Below are 15,588 nucleotides of genomic sequence, written 5' to 3'. Positions count from 1 at the left end.
TTTATTTTTTCTCCAGCATGATTTACTCTCATCTATAATATACAAGCGAGTTTATAAAATATAAAATATATAATAATATTTATAAATGAAAAATAATTAACGAATCACTCATCCGCTTTCCGTGCAGAGATTAGTAGAGAGCTGATATTAACAATCGATTAACATTAAAAGTTACAGATAGTGAAATGGTTAACCGCTTTAATTTCATACTTTTTACAATTACAAATTACAATCATCAGATTAATAATATACTTTCACTTTTAATTGGCCAAGGTCTGATTATTAAATTATATTTCTTCTTTTTCTTCTTCTACAGTAAAATTCCATTTTAGTCGAAAAATTTCCAATTAATCAATTGCAACAAGCCCGTCAGCGAATTTCTGACTTTCCGTAGTAGTGGTAAAAATTTTTGCGGTTCCATTTTTCAGATCATCGGGTGCCATTTTATGATTGTGGTTGTGATTGAAGAGGTTATCAGTTTTGTCAGCGGGTTTCTCGTTAGGCATTTCTAGAAAGCTCTCTTGATCCCGGGTTCTGATCAGCGGAAAATGTTTCGGAGTATCGTCGCTATTATGCTTTAACTCCTCGATGGCTGACTGGTCTGTCAACTGTTTGGTGATGGTATCGAACGGAGACATGACCTTTTCAATGAACTGCTGCTTGTCTTCGGTAGTCATAGCCTCCGATCTCTGGCGTACGTCATTTCTGGAATACACAATAAATAAATGAATAAATAAATATCTAAGCACAGAAAAAAAAATCATCAGTTAGTACTTTGATTCTCCAATATTATTACTATATTTTTCGGATTGCGTCATATGTAATGTGATGACATTTCGCTAATCATCCGCGGTCATGTTACTACACGGAGGATTACGTTTTCAGTGAAAGTCATTCTGTTTATTCTATTAACGACGCTCTATTAGCGCAAGTCTAACACAAACCAAAGATAATTAGAGAAACTTTTGTTAATTGACGTCTTTTTAAACTAACCTCGGATTTTGCTGTAAGAATAATAAGTAATTACGAAATATGAATCACCTGTTGAGCTTGGCCTTCTTCCGAGGGTACAAATTGAGGTGAAAGATCATTTGTTTCTTTTCTTCTTCTTCGGAAGTCTGCCCGTTCTGGGTTGCGGCTGGCAAAGCGATTAGAGGAATTGGTTGGGCGCCATTTGAATAGTAGCGGTTGGCGCGGCCGAAAATGGGCCTTATGCTTTCGGAAAACTCTTCGGAAATCGGTCTAGGTCGGGCGATTTTGTTTGAAGGCTGGTCATTTAGGTCTGTGATAGGGTAAATGTCTAACATTACGCTGAAAGGCTTCGGTTTCCGCTTTTTTCCGTAGTTTCCAGCGTTGATGGAATTTTCGTAGCTGGATTCTGCAGTGATTGGTCGGTTCAGAGGCATTGGTCGGTGGTATGGAGGCTCCAGGTATGGATTGTAGCGGTGGACTCCTGTAGGAGAAAATCTACGAAAATTCAACTCTCATTAAAAAAAATAAATTAAAAAGTATTGGAAATAATGGAATTTTTATTCTTTTTAATACTTTTGAATTTTTTCTTTTATGAAGAATTAATATTGTCAATCATTTTGAATTTTTTTTCCAACCAAGGAAATTTTTTATGGTTAAGCATTAATTTATCTAGAAATTTTTTTGGTACTAAGAAAATTAAATTAAATCGAACAAAATGAAAGACAATGTTAAATTTATAATAGTAAAGTATTTAAAAAAAAAATTATTTATTATAAAAATTTGCTGATATTTTTAAATACAAATTTCTTATTTTGATGTAAGGTACTTGTTAATTTTTTTTGAATTTAATTTTTTATTAGAATTCATTTTAAAAACAGTGAAGAAAAAATTTTTTTTCAAATAGTAAAAAACTTAGACAACAAACCTAACATTAGCGGGTGCTAGAAGATTAACATCTCCCGGAAACTTTGGCTTATACGGATAAAACGGGTCATGTCCTCCCGAAAATTGAACAGTTTCATCCTCAGATTCTTCATACTCTTCAGAATCACTTGCCATTTCCGAGCGATCGCTGTTAGAAACTAAACTTCCCATTTCAGGAAAGTTATGTTTTTTCGGGTTCATGTAAACTCCGCTGAACTTAATCCCGTGTTTCGTAGTAGCAGGATCGTTTGTCAAGTATTTTATGATTTCCTGGATATTTCTTGAAGGATGTGGGTACCGATACTGCGTCAATTGCGGAAATTTTATTCGTCTGAACGATGTAGGTTGAGGAGTTTTTAATTCAAAGTGGAATGGCGTAGGTTTGGATTCGAGTGGCTCCACTTGGGCTACTGGTTCCGGATGGAACCTAATATAATTTTATAAATAAGTAATTATTTATCATCTTAAATTAAAAAAAAAAAAAAACATTATTATGGAATTGTAAAAATTACTCATCCGAGAAAACAAATTTCATGTAATTATATAAAAATATATGTAAATGTTCATATAAAATAACATATAAGTTTTTGACCGCATATAATTTTATCGAGTTTTATCGAATGAATTTTTTCGTGAAAATTTAATATTTTTTTTACTTGCTAAATTTACATTTTATTTCCGTGTAAATTTATCGTTTTTTTTTTTCTATGATAAATTTTTACTTTTTCCACGTAAATTAAAAATTTTTTCCACATGCCAAATTTTTATTTTTTGCAAACTAAAATAAAAATTTTTCCAAATTTTAAATTTACATTTTTTAAAATGTAAAAATTACATTTTTAAAAATATAAATTTGAGAATTATATGTTGACAGTAAAACTATAAATTTCACAGATTTTTCAGAAATTTTGACAGTACTTTTTTTTTCGAATATAATTACATTGACATTTGACTTACATTTGCCTGACTCGATAAACAACCGCGTGATTGTTAACAACCTCTTTACTTTCAATTTTTTCTTCGACATTGTCTTCCGAGTCCATCATCCTCTTCCTTAGTTTATAATTCTCTAAATTCTGACTCCTTACTTCCGGAAGATCGAAGTCGATACTTCTGCTCCTTCCGCTCGCGTCTACGTAAGAAATATTTCCATCAAAATCGGACCGATCATGTAATTCTGCGGTCGATTTTTCTGCATCAGGTTGCGGGGACTTTTTCAAGTAATTCGGTTTCTTCAGAGGATTTTGGAGGATGTAGACATGTTTGGTCTCCTGGCTGACTTTGCTACTCGCGACTGCTCCGGATGCAAAATCGTAGATGAAGATGGCTGCCTAATAAATTAATGATAAAATTTCCAAATTTTAAATCGAAAGTTTGAAACAAAGACTGTGATTAAAATAATTAGCATTAATTTTCAATGAATTAAATTTAATCCTGTATAAAGATAAGCAGTAAGGTGTTTTTCTGTGTTGTTTAATTTAATTTCACATTGTGGAATTATAGTGTCCAATGTGTGTCAAAGCACTGTTAACGCCCTATATGTGAAGCATGCAGAAATCTTCTTTCAAGATAAGGACTATTGTTATTCTCATTACATTGTTGTAAGTATCTTCAAGCCATTCCGATCCGCGTCATGCTCTAGGGTGTTAAGAGAAAATTTTTATATCGCATAATCATTTTAATTATCACGGATTTTATTACTTTGAAATAATTAGCTCGATCTAGAAGTTTAAATCGAATTTTTGATCATTTTCAGATTTTATTAATTTAAATTTTTGATAATGAAAATTATGATATTTTTTTTGTAAAAACTTTTATTTATTTATTTATTTTTTTTTTTTAATAAAGTGAATAAATATTAAAAATTTATAAAAAATGAATATGAAGCAACTCAATTTAATTGTAAAAACGATTTCTTCATTTAATTTGTCCAAAAAAATTTTGAAAGTCTCGTCGATGTTGTAAGTAGGTTCAAGTAACATTTGGTTTAGAAAACGATCCATGAAAAGAAGCAATTAAAGAATTTCATAGCATTTAATTCCAATAATTCAAAGTTAATTTCTAACAATTACTATTCTCCTTGTATTTTTATTATTTTCTAATTGAAATAGTTATTAAAACTGCAATATATTATAATTAAATTATATTTTACATTTATTTTATTTTAATCTATATGTAAAAAAAATTTCGCTTCGTAATAAATTTTATTCTGAGAAAAATACGACATAAAAACTAATTTATGACAAAATAAATATTTTAAAAAAGTGATTTTAATTTCATTATTTTTTTTTTAATGTAATTAATATTAGAAATATTTATATCTTTTTCATACGACAAAAATTAATGGAAGAGTAGGAATAAATTACCAAAAAATTTATAGAGACTATTACAAAAAAAATTTAACAAATTTATATTGAGTTAATAATAAGTATAAATTTTTTTTTTAAGTTTAATTTTATCATAAAAATTATTTCATATATTTTTAGGAAAATTAAAAAACTTTTTTTTAAAATTTATTACAAAATCTAAATATCGTTTCAAAAATGACATGAAAATAAAATAAATACTAAAACAAAAATTTTTTCAGAAATTTTAAAAATAAAAAATTCTACTTAAAAATAAAAAATTTTTACAATTTAAAAATTTTGAAAAATACAAAAATTATTTATTATAATATTAAATATGTATGACTTAACGATTACATTATTCTAAGTATAACAATTTCTTTTCCGCATGACTACGCTAATTTAACTACTGAGTAACAAGTAGCGTAACAGTAAACACAAAACGTAATCTCACCGCTAACATCTTTTAAAAATAAATCGATGGATAATTACCAGTATTACCGCAACGACGGCCATAATCCCAATTACAACTTTCCTGACAACAGGTCCGTACTTATTGTTATTGTAATAATCCGATCTGTCTGAGTAGAGTCCGAGCTCCGAGCTGCTGATTGCCGATCTGCGACCAGTTTCAAACATTATTTCCAACCTGTTACTCACAAGCCATCGTGATTTTTCACATTAAAAATCATTGACAATTATCGATTAATTAATTAATTGATAAAAAATTGATACTTGATATAATGATTGTGAAACTTATGAAGATCTCGAGACTCAAGAAGATTAACACTGAGAGAAGACAAGAGGATCCTAACTTGAGGATAATTTTCACCGGAGATGAGAGAAAACACTAAATTGTGGGGGTTGAGGTTTGGTAGGGGAGATTTTATGAATGTGTGAGCTACTTACCTAATGACTAAATTCTAAATACTTTATATTAAATCTACTTGTGTAAGGTGTGAGGATAATAATGAATAATGACACTGAGACTGACAATTATTCTTAATTACATCTTACATATATGTAATTATTTAAAAAAAAAACAAAATAATAATAAACAGTTTATTGAATTAAAAAAAAAAAGTTTTATTTTCTTTAAGCGATTACACTTACTTAATTGGATATTTTTACATTTATAATCAGTAATCAGTATAAAAAGTACAACGTTTAGTACAAAGTAAAAAAATTCAGACAATCTGGCGGTATCTTGATGATTATGTGCATATGACAAAAATAGTGAATTATATCTCTGTTTAATTAATCTCTTTACCCTAACTTAAAATTTTAATATTTTATTAATTAATTAATATTTATTTAATTATTTTTAAGTGTTAATTTTTAGTTCTTAGCTCTTATAGATAATAAGGCAGCATCCGCAATCAATTGATAATTAATTAATTCATTCATTTTTATGATAGCCACAAAAGACATTTGACAATTGTATTTTTACTCTTTTTGATAATAAAATTAAATTAACTACACGAAGAATTATTAAAAACTTTAAGACACTTTCCACAAAATGGAATTACGAAAAGAAAAATTATAATTATCTGATTAATAAATCAGCGTTGGCAATTTTTCTACTTCTTTTTACAAGAAATAAATAATTGGTGATTGAACAATCGGTAAGATCGAGATCCACAATATCTGGTAGATTCTACTGTACTTCTTTTTCAAAATGTCTTCCATGCATCATCGTAACTTTTAGCGTTTACGGAACTCGAAGGGAATGTCAGGAATGGGGTAGTTGTATCCCGAGGGCCTGGAGGTTGGAGGAGGTAAGGTTGGAGGTGAGTAAGGTTTGCCAGTCACGGGTCTGTAGGTTACAGTGCTAAAGGTTGAACTGTAGACTACGGTCGGGAATGGAGGAGCGGTGACGGTTGAGTAAGTTGGTCTTTGAGTTGAAGGAGGCAAGTATGGCGGTGGTCTTACACTTGGAGGTAGAGGAGGAGAAGTTGGTCTAGTTTGAGTCACTGGAGGAGGAGTGGGTCTAGTTTGGGTAACTGGAGGAGGAGTGGGTCTGGTTTGAGTAACTGGAGGAGGAGTGGGTCTAGTTTGGGTTACTGGAGGTCGAGTTGGTCTGGTTTGGGTAACTGGAGGAGGAGTCGGTCTAGTTTGGGTAACTGGAGGTCGAGTTGGTCTGGTTTGGGTAACTGGAGGAGGAGTCGGTCTAGTTTGGGTAACTGGTGGCAAGTATTCAGCTGGAGTCGTAGATCTGCTAAACGGCCTTGGAGTTGTAGTAGTAGGTGGTGGTTGATACCTGGTAGTCCTTCTAGTTGTTGTAGTCGGAGGTGGCGTGTACCTCGTTGTAGGAGGAGTTGGAGGTGGCGTGTATCTCGTAGTCTTAACTGATGGAGGAAGATACTCCGCAGGAGTCGTCGATGGAGGTATGTATGGAATCCTGGTGGTGGTGGTGGTTCTTGGAGTGACTGGAGGGACGTATCTGGTGGTTGAAGGAGGTGTTGGTGGTGGTTGGTACTTAGTAGTTCTAATGGTTGTCGTTGGAGGAGGAGTGTATCTGGTTGTTGGAGGAGTTGGTGGTGGTTGGTACCTGGTTGTTTTAGGAGCAGTAACTGGAGGTAAGTATTCGGGGCCATTGGTTGTTGGTTTTGGAGTCGAGAAAGTAATTCTAGGAGAAGTTACTGGGTATGGCGTTGTTCGGGTTACGATATTGTTGGGAGATGTTTGGATTGGCCTTTGGGTTGTTGTTGGTCGTCTAGTTATCGGCCTCTGAGTTGTAGTAGTTGGTGATCTAGTTATTGGCCTCTGGGTGGTTGTTGTTGGAGGCCTAGTTATTGGTCTTTGAGTTGTAGTTGATGGTCTGTTTACGGGGGGAAGGTAATCCGGAGCATTTGTAGATGGTGGCCGACTTGGTGGGGATGGTCTGGAATTAAGATTATTTTAATGTCAAAGAAGATTCTAGAGTGATAAATTAATATTAACACTTACCTTCTTGTAGTTTGCGGCGGTGGAGGGTTGTATGGAGCTCTAGTTGGTGGTTGAGGTTGTGGTGGGTTGTACGGTGGCCTTGTTGGTGGTTGAGGTTGTGGTGGGTTGTACGGTGGCCTTGTTGGTGGTTGAGGTTGTGGTGGGTTGTACGGTGGCCTTGTTGGTGGTTGAGGTTGTGGTGGGTTGTACGGTGGCCTGGTTGGTGGTTGAGGTTGTGGTGGGTTGTACGGTGGCCTGGTTGGTGGTTGAGGTTGAGGTGGGTTGTACGGTGGCCTTGTTGGTGGTTGAGGTTGTGGTGGGTTGTACGGTGGCCTGGTTGGTGGTTGAGGTTGTGATGGATTGTATGGAGGCCTGAAAAGTCATCGATAGCTTAAATCTTAAAATTTCAAATAAAAAATGCACTAAAATGAAAAACTTACCTTGTTGGTGGCCTGGATGTAACCCTATCGGGGTTTGAAGGGAATGGCACCTTTGGAGTTTGATAAGTGTAACTGTCTTGTAGCGTTGTTCTTGGAGTTGTTTTTCTGGTAAACTCAAACGGTGGTGGAGTTATATCGAGAGGCGTCGATGGTCTTGGAGTGCTTGGTGGCCTTCTTGTTGTTTGAGGAGGAAATTCCTGTTCCGGAATCGGGTAATTATATGACGGCGGCTGGGGTTGTCTTAAAAAAAAAACATCTGAATTGTACTTCTGCTATCATATTATTCGATCGCTTGAAATTTGTCAGAGTAAAAATACTTACGGAGGTTGTTTTACTGGAGGTTGAGGTGGAGGAGGTGGTCTTCTCGGAGGTTGAGGTGATGGTGGTCTCGCTGGAGGTTGTGGTGGAGGAGGTGGTCTTCTTGGAGGTTGAGGAGGTGATGGTGGTCTTCTTGGAGGTTGAGGTGTTGGCCTTGGTGCAGGACTAGGAAAGGGAACACTAGGAGATGGATAATTGTACTCTGGAGGAGGTCTAGAAGTTGGAGGTGGTTGTCTAACTGGAGGCTGAGTTGGAGGAGGCGGTCTCACTGGAGGTTGTGGTGGAGGAGGTGGTCTTCTCGGAGGTTGAGGTGGTAATGGTGGTCTCGCTGGAGGTTGCGGTGATGGCCTTGGTGCAGGACTAGGAAAGGGAACACTAGGAGATGGATAATTGTACTCTGGAGGAGGTCTAGAAGTTGGAGGTGGTTGTCTAACTGGAGGCTGAGTTGGAGGAGGCGGTCTCACTGGAGGTTGTGGTGGAGGAGGTGGTCTTCTCGGAGGTTGAGGTGGTAATGGTGGTCTCGCTGGAGGTTGTGGTGATGGCCTTGGTGCTGGACTAGGAAAGGGAACATTAGGAGATGGATAATTGTACTCTGGAGGAGGTCTGGAAGTTGGAGGTGGTGGTCTAACTGGAGGGTTGAAAGGAATTTCAGGAGTTGGATAACTATATCCTGTTGTTGGCTGTCTCGTTGTTATAGGAGGCGGAGGTCTCGTTGTACGAGGTGGTGGTCTCGTTGTGACAGGAGGTGGAGGCCTTGTTGTAATAGGAGGTGGTGGTCTTGTTATTGGCCTTTCAGTTGTTTTTGTCTCATCGAAAGGTATTCCTGGAGTAGGATAAGTGTACTCTGGAGGAGGTCGTGTTGTTGTTGGCCTAGTTGGTGGATTTGTTACTGGCGGCCTAGTTACAGGCGGTCTTGTTACAGGCGGTCTTGTAACAGACGGTCTTGTTACCGGCGGATTTGTTATGGGCGGTCTTGTTATCGGCGGTCTTGTTACTGGCGGCCTTGGTGCCGGCGTAGTCGTTCTCCTTGAAAATGAAAATTCAAAAATGAAAACTGGATCTAAATTTAAAAAGAAGTCCAGATAAAATAAAATACTTACGCAGGTGGAAAAGTAAGAGGATTCTTAGGCTTATCATAGAAATATCCGTTACTCTCCTGACTTGGGTAACTATCAATCGCCCGCTTGCTCTTAGCATCTACATGGCACGTGGAAATAACCGCCACTACCGTGGCGGCCCATAAGAGCTTCCACTGTAAACAAAATTGTCATTATAATAACAGCAATAGCAATTACTATTATTTAACACTTATAAGCAAATTTAATGATAATCAGCAACTATTAATTAATCCTTTTTCTTCTTATTTTATCCGCTAATAGAAAGTTATTGGAATAACGCGCATCTTTGCACTAAATACTAATATTACGCAATTACGGTGAGTATTATCGTTGGCTCGTGGGATAGTCTCACGCCTCTCCTTCAATGGTAATTCATACATACATCCATACATATTTATTTATATATATACAAGGCCTTATATAAGAATATCCCGACTACTCCAAGACGACATCGAATTAACCAAGTGCGGTATGATCGTGAAAGGTTTTTGTCCGCGATCTATTGGACTCTTCTGATTTTTTATTTAATCATTTATTTTTATCGCCAATTTTTACTGATTAAATTTCTCCGAATTAAATTTGAGTTTCGTCAATCGGTGGATGAATTAAAAATAAAAAAATAATAAAATTATAGGACTTGATGCAGCATGACCCGCACTTGGCGCCCAATAACCTTTAGCGTAATTTATATAGAAGATTGAGTACGGCAAAGGACTAGCACGAGTGTTTTATAAGTTATAACTTAGAAAGATTCTAGTCACTATTCGTGAGCACGATCTTCGAAAGGTCATTGCAACTTTATATATTTGTATTCGTAGTTATGGTTTAGAGGTAAAAGAATGGAACTCGTGGACCAGAAGCCGCCGCGACTGACTCACTGCTTATTAACAGCCTTGTTCATTCATTTATTTTTAAATAATTTATCAAATTTAATTTAATGTTGCGGGTGTTTAGAATACAATGAAACTCATCTTAAGTTACTCGGCCCATAACCTATTTGAAGTTTTTTAAAGGCTGAAGTTTGTTGTAATTATTTTTAATTTATTTAAATTTAAAGGTTAAATAATAAAATTGATGTTTAATGTCAAATTTTTAAGATTTAAATTAGTTTGGGAATGATTTTCATTTAAAAAAATTTAATATTCATCTTGTTAATATTTAAGAATAATTTACGGGTTAGAATTATTTGTTTTTTTTTTAACCAAATTTTAATATTAACTTAAAATTTTTTTTTAAGTTAAAATTCAAAAACAATTACTGTAAATTTATTATTTAATAATTAAGAGACTAGGGTTCGATTCCCCGACAATATCTTCATCAATTTTTGCAATTTTTTTTTTTTTATTTTAATACTTCAATTAAATCAATTGTCGAACAATTAATTTTAAAAGATATTTAAAGGATAAACTGTAAATATGTAAAAAAAAATAATTTCGATAATAATTATTATCATACCGATTTTCACGCGATAATTTTTAACCACGACAGAGAAAGTTATATTATTATTATGGACGAGTTGCTGTACATCCTCAGTACAGAACGATAATGGATGACCAATATACGAGATGGCCTTTATAAAAAACCCACCGTGGGCCAATAAGCGCTTACCGTTTACGTATAAATGGTCATCTTGCATCATCAAATGTCAAAGTTGGTTTGTCGTTACTTAATATATATATAATTTACCACAAATACATTTTTCAATCCTGCTACCAACAGTTTAAGTTTAAGTTAATTATTAATATTTTTTCGAATGAGAATAAGTACACACGTAGCGATCTCTTCAAAGAACTTCAAAGAGAAAGTAGCTCACTCTTTTATTTGGAAAGTTATCTTATCTTATCGTTGCAACATTTAACATTGTCCAGGGAAAATTCACGGAATTGTTATAACCATCGTAAACTTGTCGTAATTACTCAAGTACAATAAACGGTATTCCGATTGAAATTTCAATGGCTTTTTGTTTCATTCAATATTCAACTTACGATAACGACCAACAATATTACTATTTTCATTGTTTTATCTTAAGAAATTATTATTTACAAATAAAAGAATATTTTCATTATTAAAATTTTTTATGTTTAATTTCCAATTCAAATATTGAAAATAAAAAAAAATAATATCAAACCTTTCGTATGAAAAATTTTATTTTTTAAAAAAAAGTTGTCAATTTTTTTCTATCTTTTATTTTTTTTTTAAATTAGAATTTAAAGTTAAAAATTAAAGTTATCAAATTTAACTGAAGATTTTACTTAAAAGTTTAAAGGCCTGTTTTTGGCTAAAATATAAAAATTATGAAAAAAATTTTTTGTAGAAGTTTAAATTCTCTACAAAAAAAATTTTCTTGTCAATTTTACCAAGAATTTTGAAAATAAAGACTTAAACTTTTATTGTTTCGTATAACTACCTTTAAAGTTTATTATTATTGTAAATCATTTGTATTTACTTATGCTCATATGATATGACCACTAAGCATACATAAACTATGCATATTGTTTTTAATTTCTGAAGTTCACACAAACTGATTCATCCCCATGCCATTCCATTCAGTCCCAGTCTATAATTACAAGGATAAGGATTAGATCGTGACTTAGAAGCGTGTATCGTATGCATCGTATAGAGTAATAAATTGTTATATTATAAGTTAAGATTCGCCACATGATCACAGCTTTTATCTCACTCCTATTTTTTTATTTTATCAAAAGGTTAGTGATGACGATGACGGGTGAAATACGATGACGATGTGTGACGGTTACATGAAAAAAGTTTTCTGATAATAATTAGCCGTGCCATGATATTAAGATTTTATTTTATTTTATTTTATTTTATTTATTGGCTACATTGAAACCTTCACCTTTCGGAAGCGTGGCTTTCAATCACTTAAGGGGTCGCGTCTTGTAGATTTTTAGAAACTTTATTTTTTATCGATATAAATATTAAGTATTTCGTCTTCAATAAATTTTATTTCAGGATTAACATTTCAATCGGTGATTTATGTAAATAATTAACAGTGAAATGTTCCATGTTTAAGTTGAAATTTTTTAAATATTCTTCATTTTTCGTATTACGATTATATAATTTATTATTTATTAATTTTCAGAATTTTTAATTTTGAATTAATTTACACATTCATTAAATTTTACGTCATTCTCTGTAAAATTTAAATAATGAAATGTGTGTTATGCAAACTTAAAGATTAATCCATAATAGGTAATTATAATTATAATTACTATTAGGTTTAATTATAAAAGAGAAAGATACCTTTTATAAGTCTTAAGTTAAAAAAAAAAATAGTTAACGTAAATTTTGAAAATAAATAAAAGATCATTAATAAAAAAAAATATTTTTTTTTCTTCAGAAGAATATATAACTCAAAATTTCCATTGATTGAAAAAAATTTTTTAAAATTCCTTTGAACAAATATTTATTATTTTGTTTCATTAAAAAAATGTATCCTGATTAAAAATATTGCATAAACAATTTTTTAATTAAAAAAAATTCCAACTTATTAATTTTTTTCTATTTATTAAAATAAATTTTCGAAAATTTTTTTATTTTTACGCTTTTCGTTTATTAAAAATGACCTTTAATTTGGTAAAAAGTAAGTGTAATTATTTATAAAATTAGAGAAAAAAAAATTATAATATCCTTAAATTACGTTCAATTAAAAAAAAACTTTCTAAGCGTACTATGACCCCAAGCACAAACGATTTATCCGGCCTGAAGCCTAAATAACCAATTTCAAAAAATGAAAACCCTCTGGGAGCAAAAGAATAATGTCACGTTACGTAACGAAGATCAATAAGCAGGAACATATTCTAAGTCGTTAGGCAACCTGGAACCTTTGCTATAAAACTCTTGTGAACCAATGGCTTGTCGACTAAAAAATCTCATTTAGTTACAATCCCAATAAACTAAACCCCAAATTGATAAATACAAAGTAATGTTGTACGTTTTATATTGCGCAATCGATTACCATAAAATTAACTGAAACCTCGGATTTGAAACATCTACATAATGATGGAAAGTTATGGAGATTCACATTCTGATTTCAGGTTGACCTTGCCGATCGGTACCGAAATATTTTTTGGTTTTATTTTTATTAGGTCCGGGTATGAGTCAGAAAAATACTTTAGGACGATAAACTAACAGAGTTTTTGGTATGCTATGTGAAAAATAAATGATTTAATTAGCGATTTAAAAAATAATTAATAATAGAAACTTTTAATTTTTAATTATTTTCAATAATTTTATGATTTTTTCAGTCTTAAAAAAATTTGCTTTTTTAAAATTGTCCTTAAAAAAAAACTTGATAATAATTATTAATAATTAAAATTTTAAAATTTCTGGATAAAAAATTTCTTTTCTTTCTTTTTTTGGTCTTAAAAATTTTCCTCTAAAATTTAATCAAATTTTAATTTTATTTTATAAAATTCTATTCTTTAAAATTTCATTAAATTTTCTATATTATTGTAAATTGCTCTATTGAAAAAAAAATTAAATATTTTTCATATCTTATATTTTAAATAAGCCTTCTATAAGAATTTTGTACCAAGATTTAGAAATAAAATTGTTATATGATAAAAAATGAAACTGAATGCACGAAAAAAAAAATTTTTTTATTGAAATCAATATTTTGAAGAATTTTTTCATTTTTAATCAAAGAAAACAATTTATTCGATAATTTCTTTTTTAATTCACGGTAAAAAAGTTCTTGTAAATGATTTTTTTAGTTTGAAAATTTTTCTCTTGAATTTAGTGAATTTTTTTTATTAATCTATGCATTGCATTAATTCAAAATATTTTCTGTAATAAAAATCAATTAATTTTTTATGATGAAAATGTAAGCTTTAAAAAATTTTTAACAATTTTTAAAAAATTAATTAATAATTCACTAGAAAAAAAATTTTTTTTAAATAAGAAAAATAATATAATAAAACTAATGATTAGTTTTAAATGTTACAACAGCAATCCGTCACTGCGTTTATTCATATAAAATGCATTCACTATGGGCATTCCGAAGACATCAATAAGAAATAATCCCGTAAGTATTTTTGCAATCTGTAACCTTTTATACAATCAGAGTCTTTCATTAATCGAAAGGTTCATGGCAGAAAAATCACAATTTCCACAAGTAAAACAGAAAACATAAACATTATTCAATAAACCACTGCACATTTTTTATAATTGCACCACTTACCATCTTAAACAGGGTGCGATCCAGTGATTAAACAAACATTAATAAGTGTAAAAAAAAGTCCCGAATGCGGGAGCACGCGTCCCGGGAATAGACTTCTTCAAAACGGTTATCGAGAAGCATTTATAGGATTCTCTGGCCCCCGGGTGGGGGGACGGCAAACGGTCCAGTGATTACAGGTGTGTGGAAGATGCTGTAACTTTTTCTTCTCGTCTCTCATCTTGGCCTCGCAAGTGGGGACGATTCTCCCCGGTTTTGACCCAGGGCCGCGCTGTTTGCGACAGGATTTTTTGCCGAAATAATTATTCCCCTCGGTGTAGTGGGCTTTAATTGGTCTAAGTTATTTATTATTTTCTAGGATTGTATATTTTAATAATTCTCTTGTTAATAACCAAATTTCTTTGGGGATTTCCGTCCATCAAAATTCGCCAGGCATTTGATTTTTTTTTTTTTTTTTTTTTTACTACAAAATCTTTAATACTTTACATTTATAATTAAAAGTAAATAAAAATTAATTTATTCATTTTTAAAATAGTTTTTTTATTTTTTCTTCTGGAATAAAAATTTGAAGAAAGAAATCCTGATTAGAATAACAGTTTCTGAACTTTAAGCTTGAATTCTGGGCGAACTATTAAAGATACAAAAAATTGTACTAAACTTTTTTTATAGAAAATTTAATTCTCAACCAATTAACTCCTTATCAATTTTTTCATATCTCTCTTCCTTCAGCCAGAATTTGAATGAAATCTTAAGAATAATTTTTTTGGAGTAATCTGATAAAAAATTAATTAGTCAAAGTTTAAATCAAAATTCTAGGTTAAATATTGACGATACAAAAAAATTATAAGAATGTTTTTTTGTAGAGAATTAAATTTTCTATAACAAAGATCCCTGTTGCTTTTTCGCTATTTCTTATCCTTTAGTCAGAATAATTGAAATTCTATCAATAAAAATTTTTTATATCGACCAACGCCATTTTAATCACCGCCATATTGCCCCATTAGTGTGTTAATACTTAAAAACTGCTACCTTAACCTCCATTGAAGTAGCCCGAGGTGTCGAAGTTTTTGAGTCAGCAAGGATAATGTCAAGTTTTGAGGTTAAGATCGCAGACGATACTAATGATTGTAAAAAGAACATTAAAATTATAAAAATCGAGGCATAATTTGGCGGAGTAATAATTTTGATAAGCATCGTCCGATTTCGACACCACTAATGATGACCTTTAAATTGCGCAAAACATCTTAAAAATGATTTAGTATTTAAGTATTAGAATTATTGTTACGGAATCAGGCATTAGATTGTTATGGCCTAAAGGCTGATAAAGTAAAAAAAAAAAAAAAAAA

General features: G+C 31.8%; 2 protein-coding genes across 3 annotated transcripts; both read right to left on the bottom strand.

Annotated features, from left to right (window-relative positions):
- Positions 1-16: 16 nt before the first annotated feature.
- LOC141536166 (uncharacterized) lies at positions 17-5,109 on the bottom strand. The gene is made up of 5 exons (XM_074256500.1): positions 4,734-5,109; positions 2,854-3,227; positions 1,898-2,323; positions 1,042-1,467; positions 17-705 (listed from the first exon to the last, which is right to left on the bottom strand). Exons 1-5 carry the CDS (start codon positions 4,878-4,880, stop codon positions 348-350), a joined length of 1,731 nt encoding a protein of 576 aa, XP_074112601.1. The 5' UTR covers positions 4,881-5,109; the 3' UTR covers positions 17-347.
- Positions 5,110-5,371: 262 nt separating this feature from the next.
- Positions 5,372-15,297, bottom strand: LOC141535784 (uncharacterized). Of its 2 annotated transcripts, none has more exons than XM_074255893.1 (6): positions 15,272-15,297; positions 9,028-9,179; positions 7,931-8,953; positions 7,610-7,849; positions 7,191-7,541; positions 5,372-7,125 (listed from the first exon to the last, which is right to left on the bottom strand). In XM_074255893.1, exons 1-6 carry the CDS (start codon positions 15,281-15,283, stop codon positions 5,946-5,948), a joined length of 2,958 nt encoding a protein of 985 aa, XP_074111994.1. In that variant the 5' UTR covers positions 15,284-15,297; the 3' UTR covers positions 5,372-5,945. The 2 variants fall into 2 exon arrangements, with proteins under 2 accessions (XP_074111994.1, XP_074111996.1); XM_074255895.1 differs by lacking the exon at positions 15,272-15,297 and adding an exon at positions 14,246-14,419.
- Positions 15,298-15,588: the final 291 nt, after the last annotated feature.

The sequence above is a fragment of the Cotesia typhae genome, unplaced genomic scaffold (genome assembly GCF_013202065.1).
Source record: "Cotesia typhae breed Kobodo isofemale line unplaced genomic scaffold, CoteBio_Ctyphae scaffold_152, whole genome shotgun sequence".
NCBI lineage: Eukaryota > Metazoa > Arthropoda > Insecta > Hymenoptera > Braconidae > Cotesia > Cotesia typhae.
Note: the sequence above shows the minus strand (reverse complement) of the source record. Positions and strands in the feature narration are given on the sequence as shown.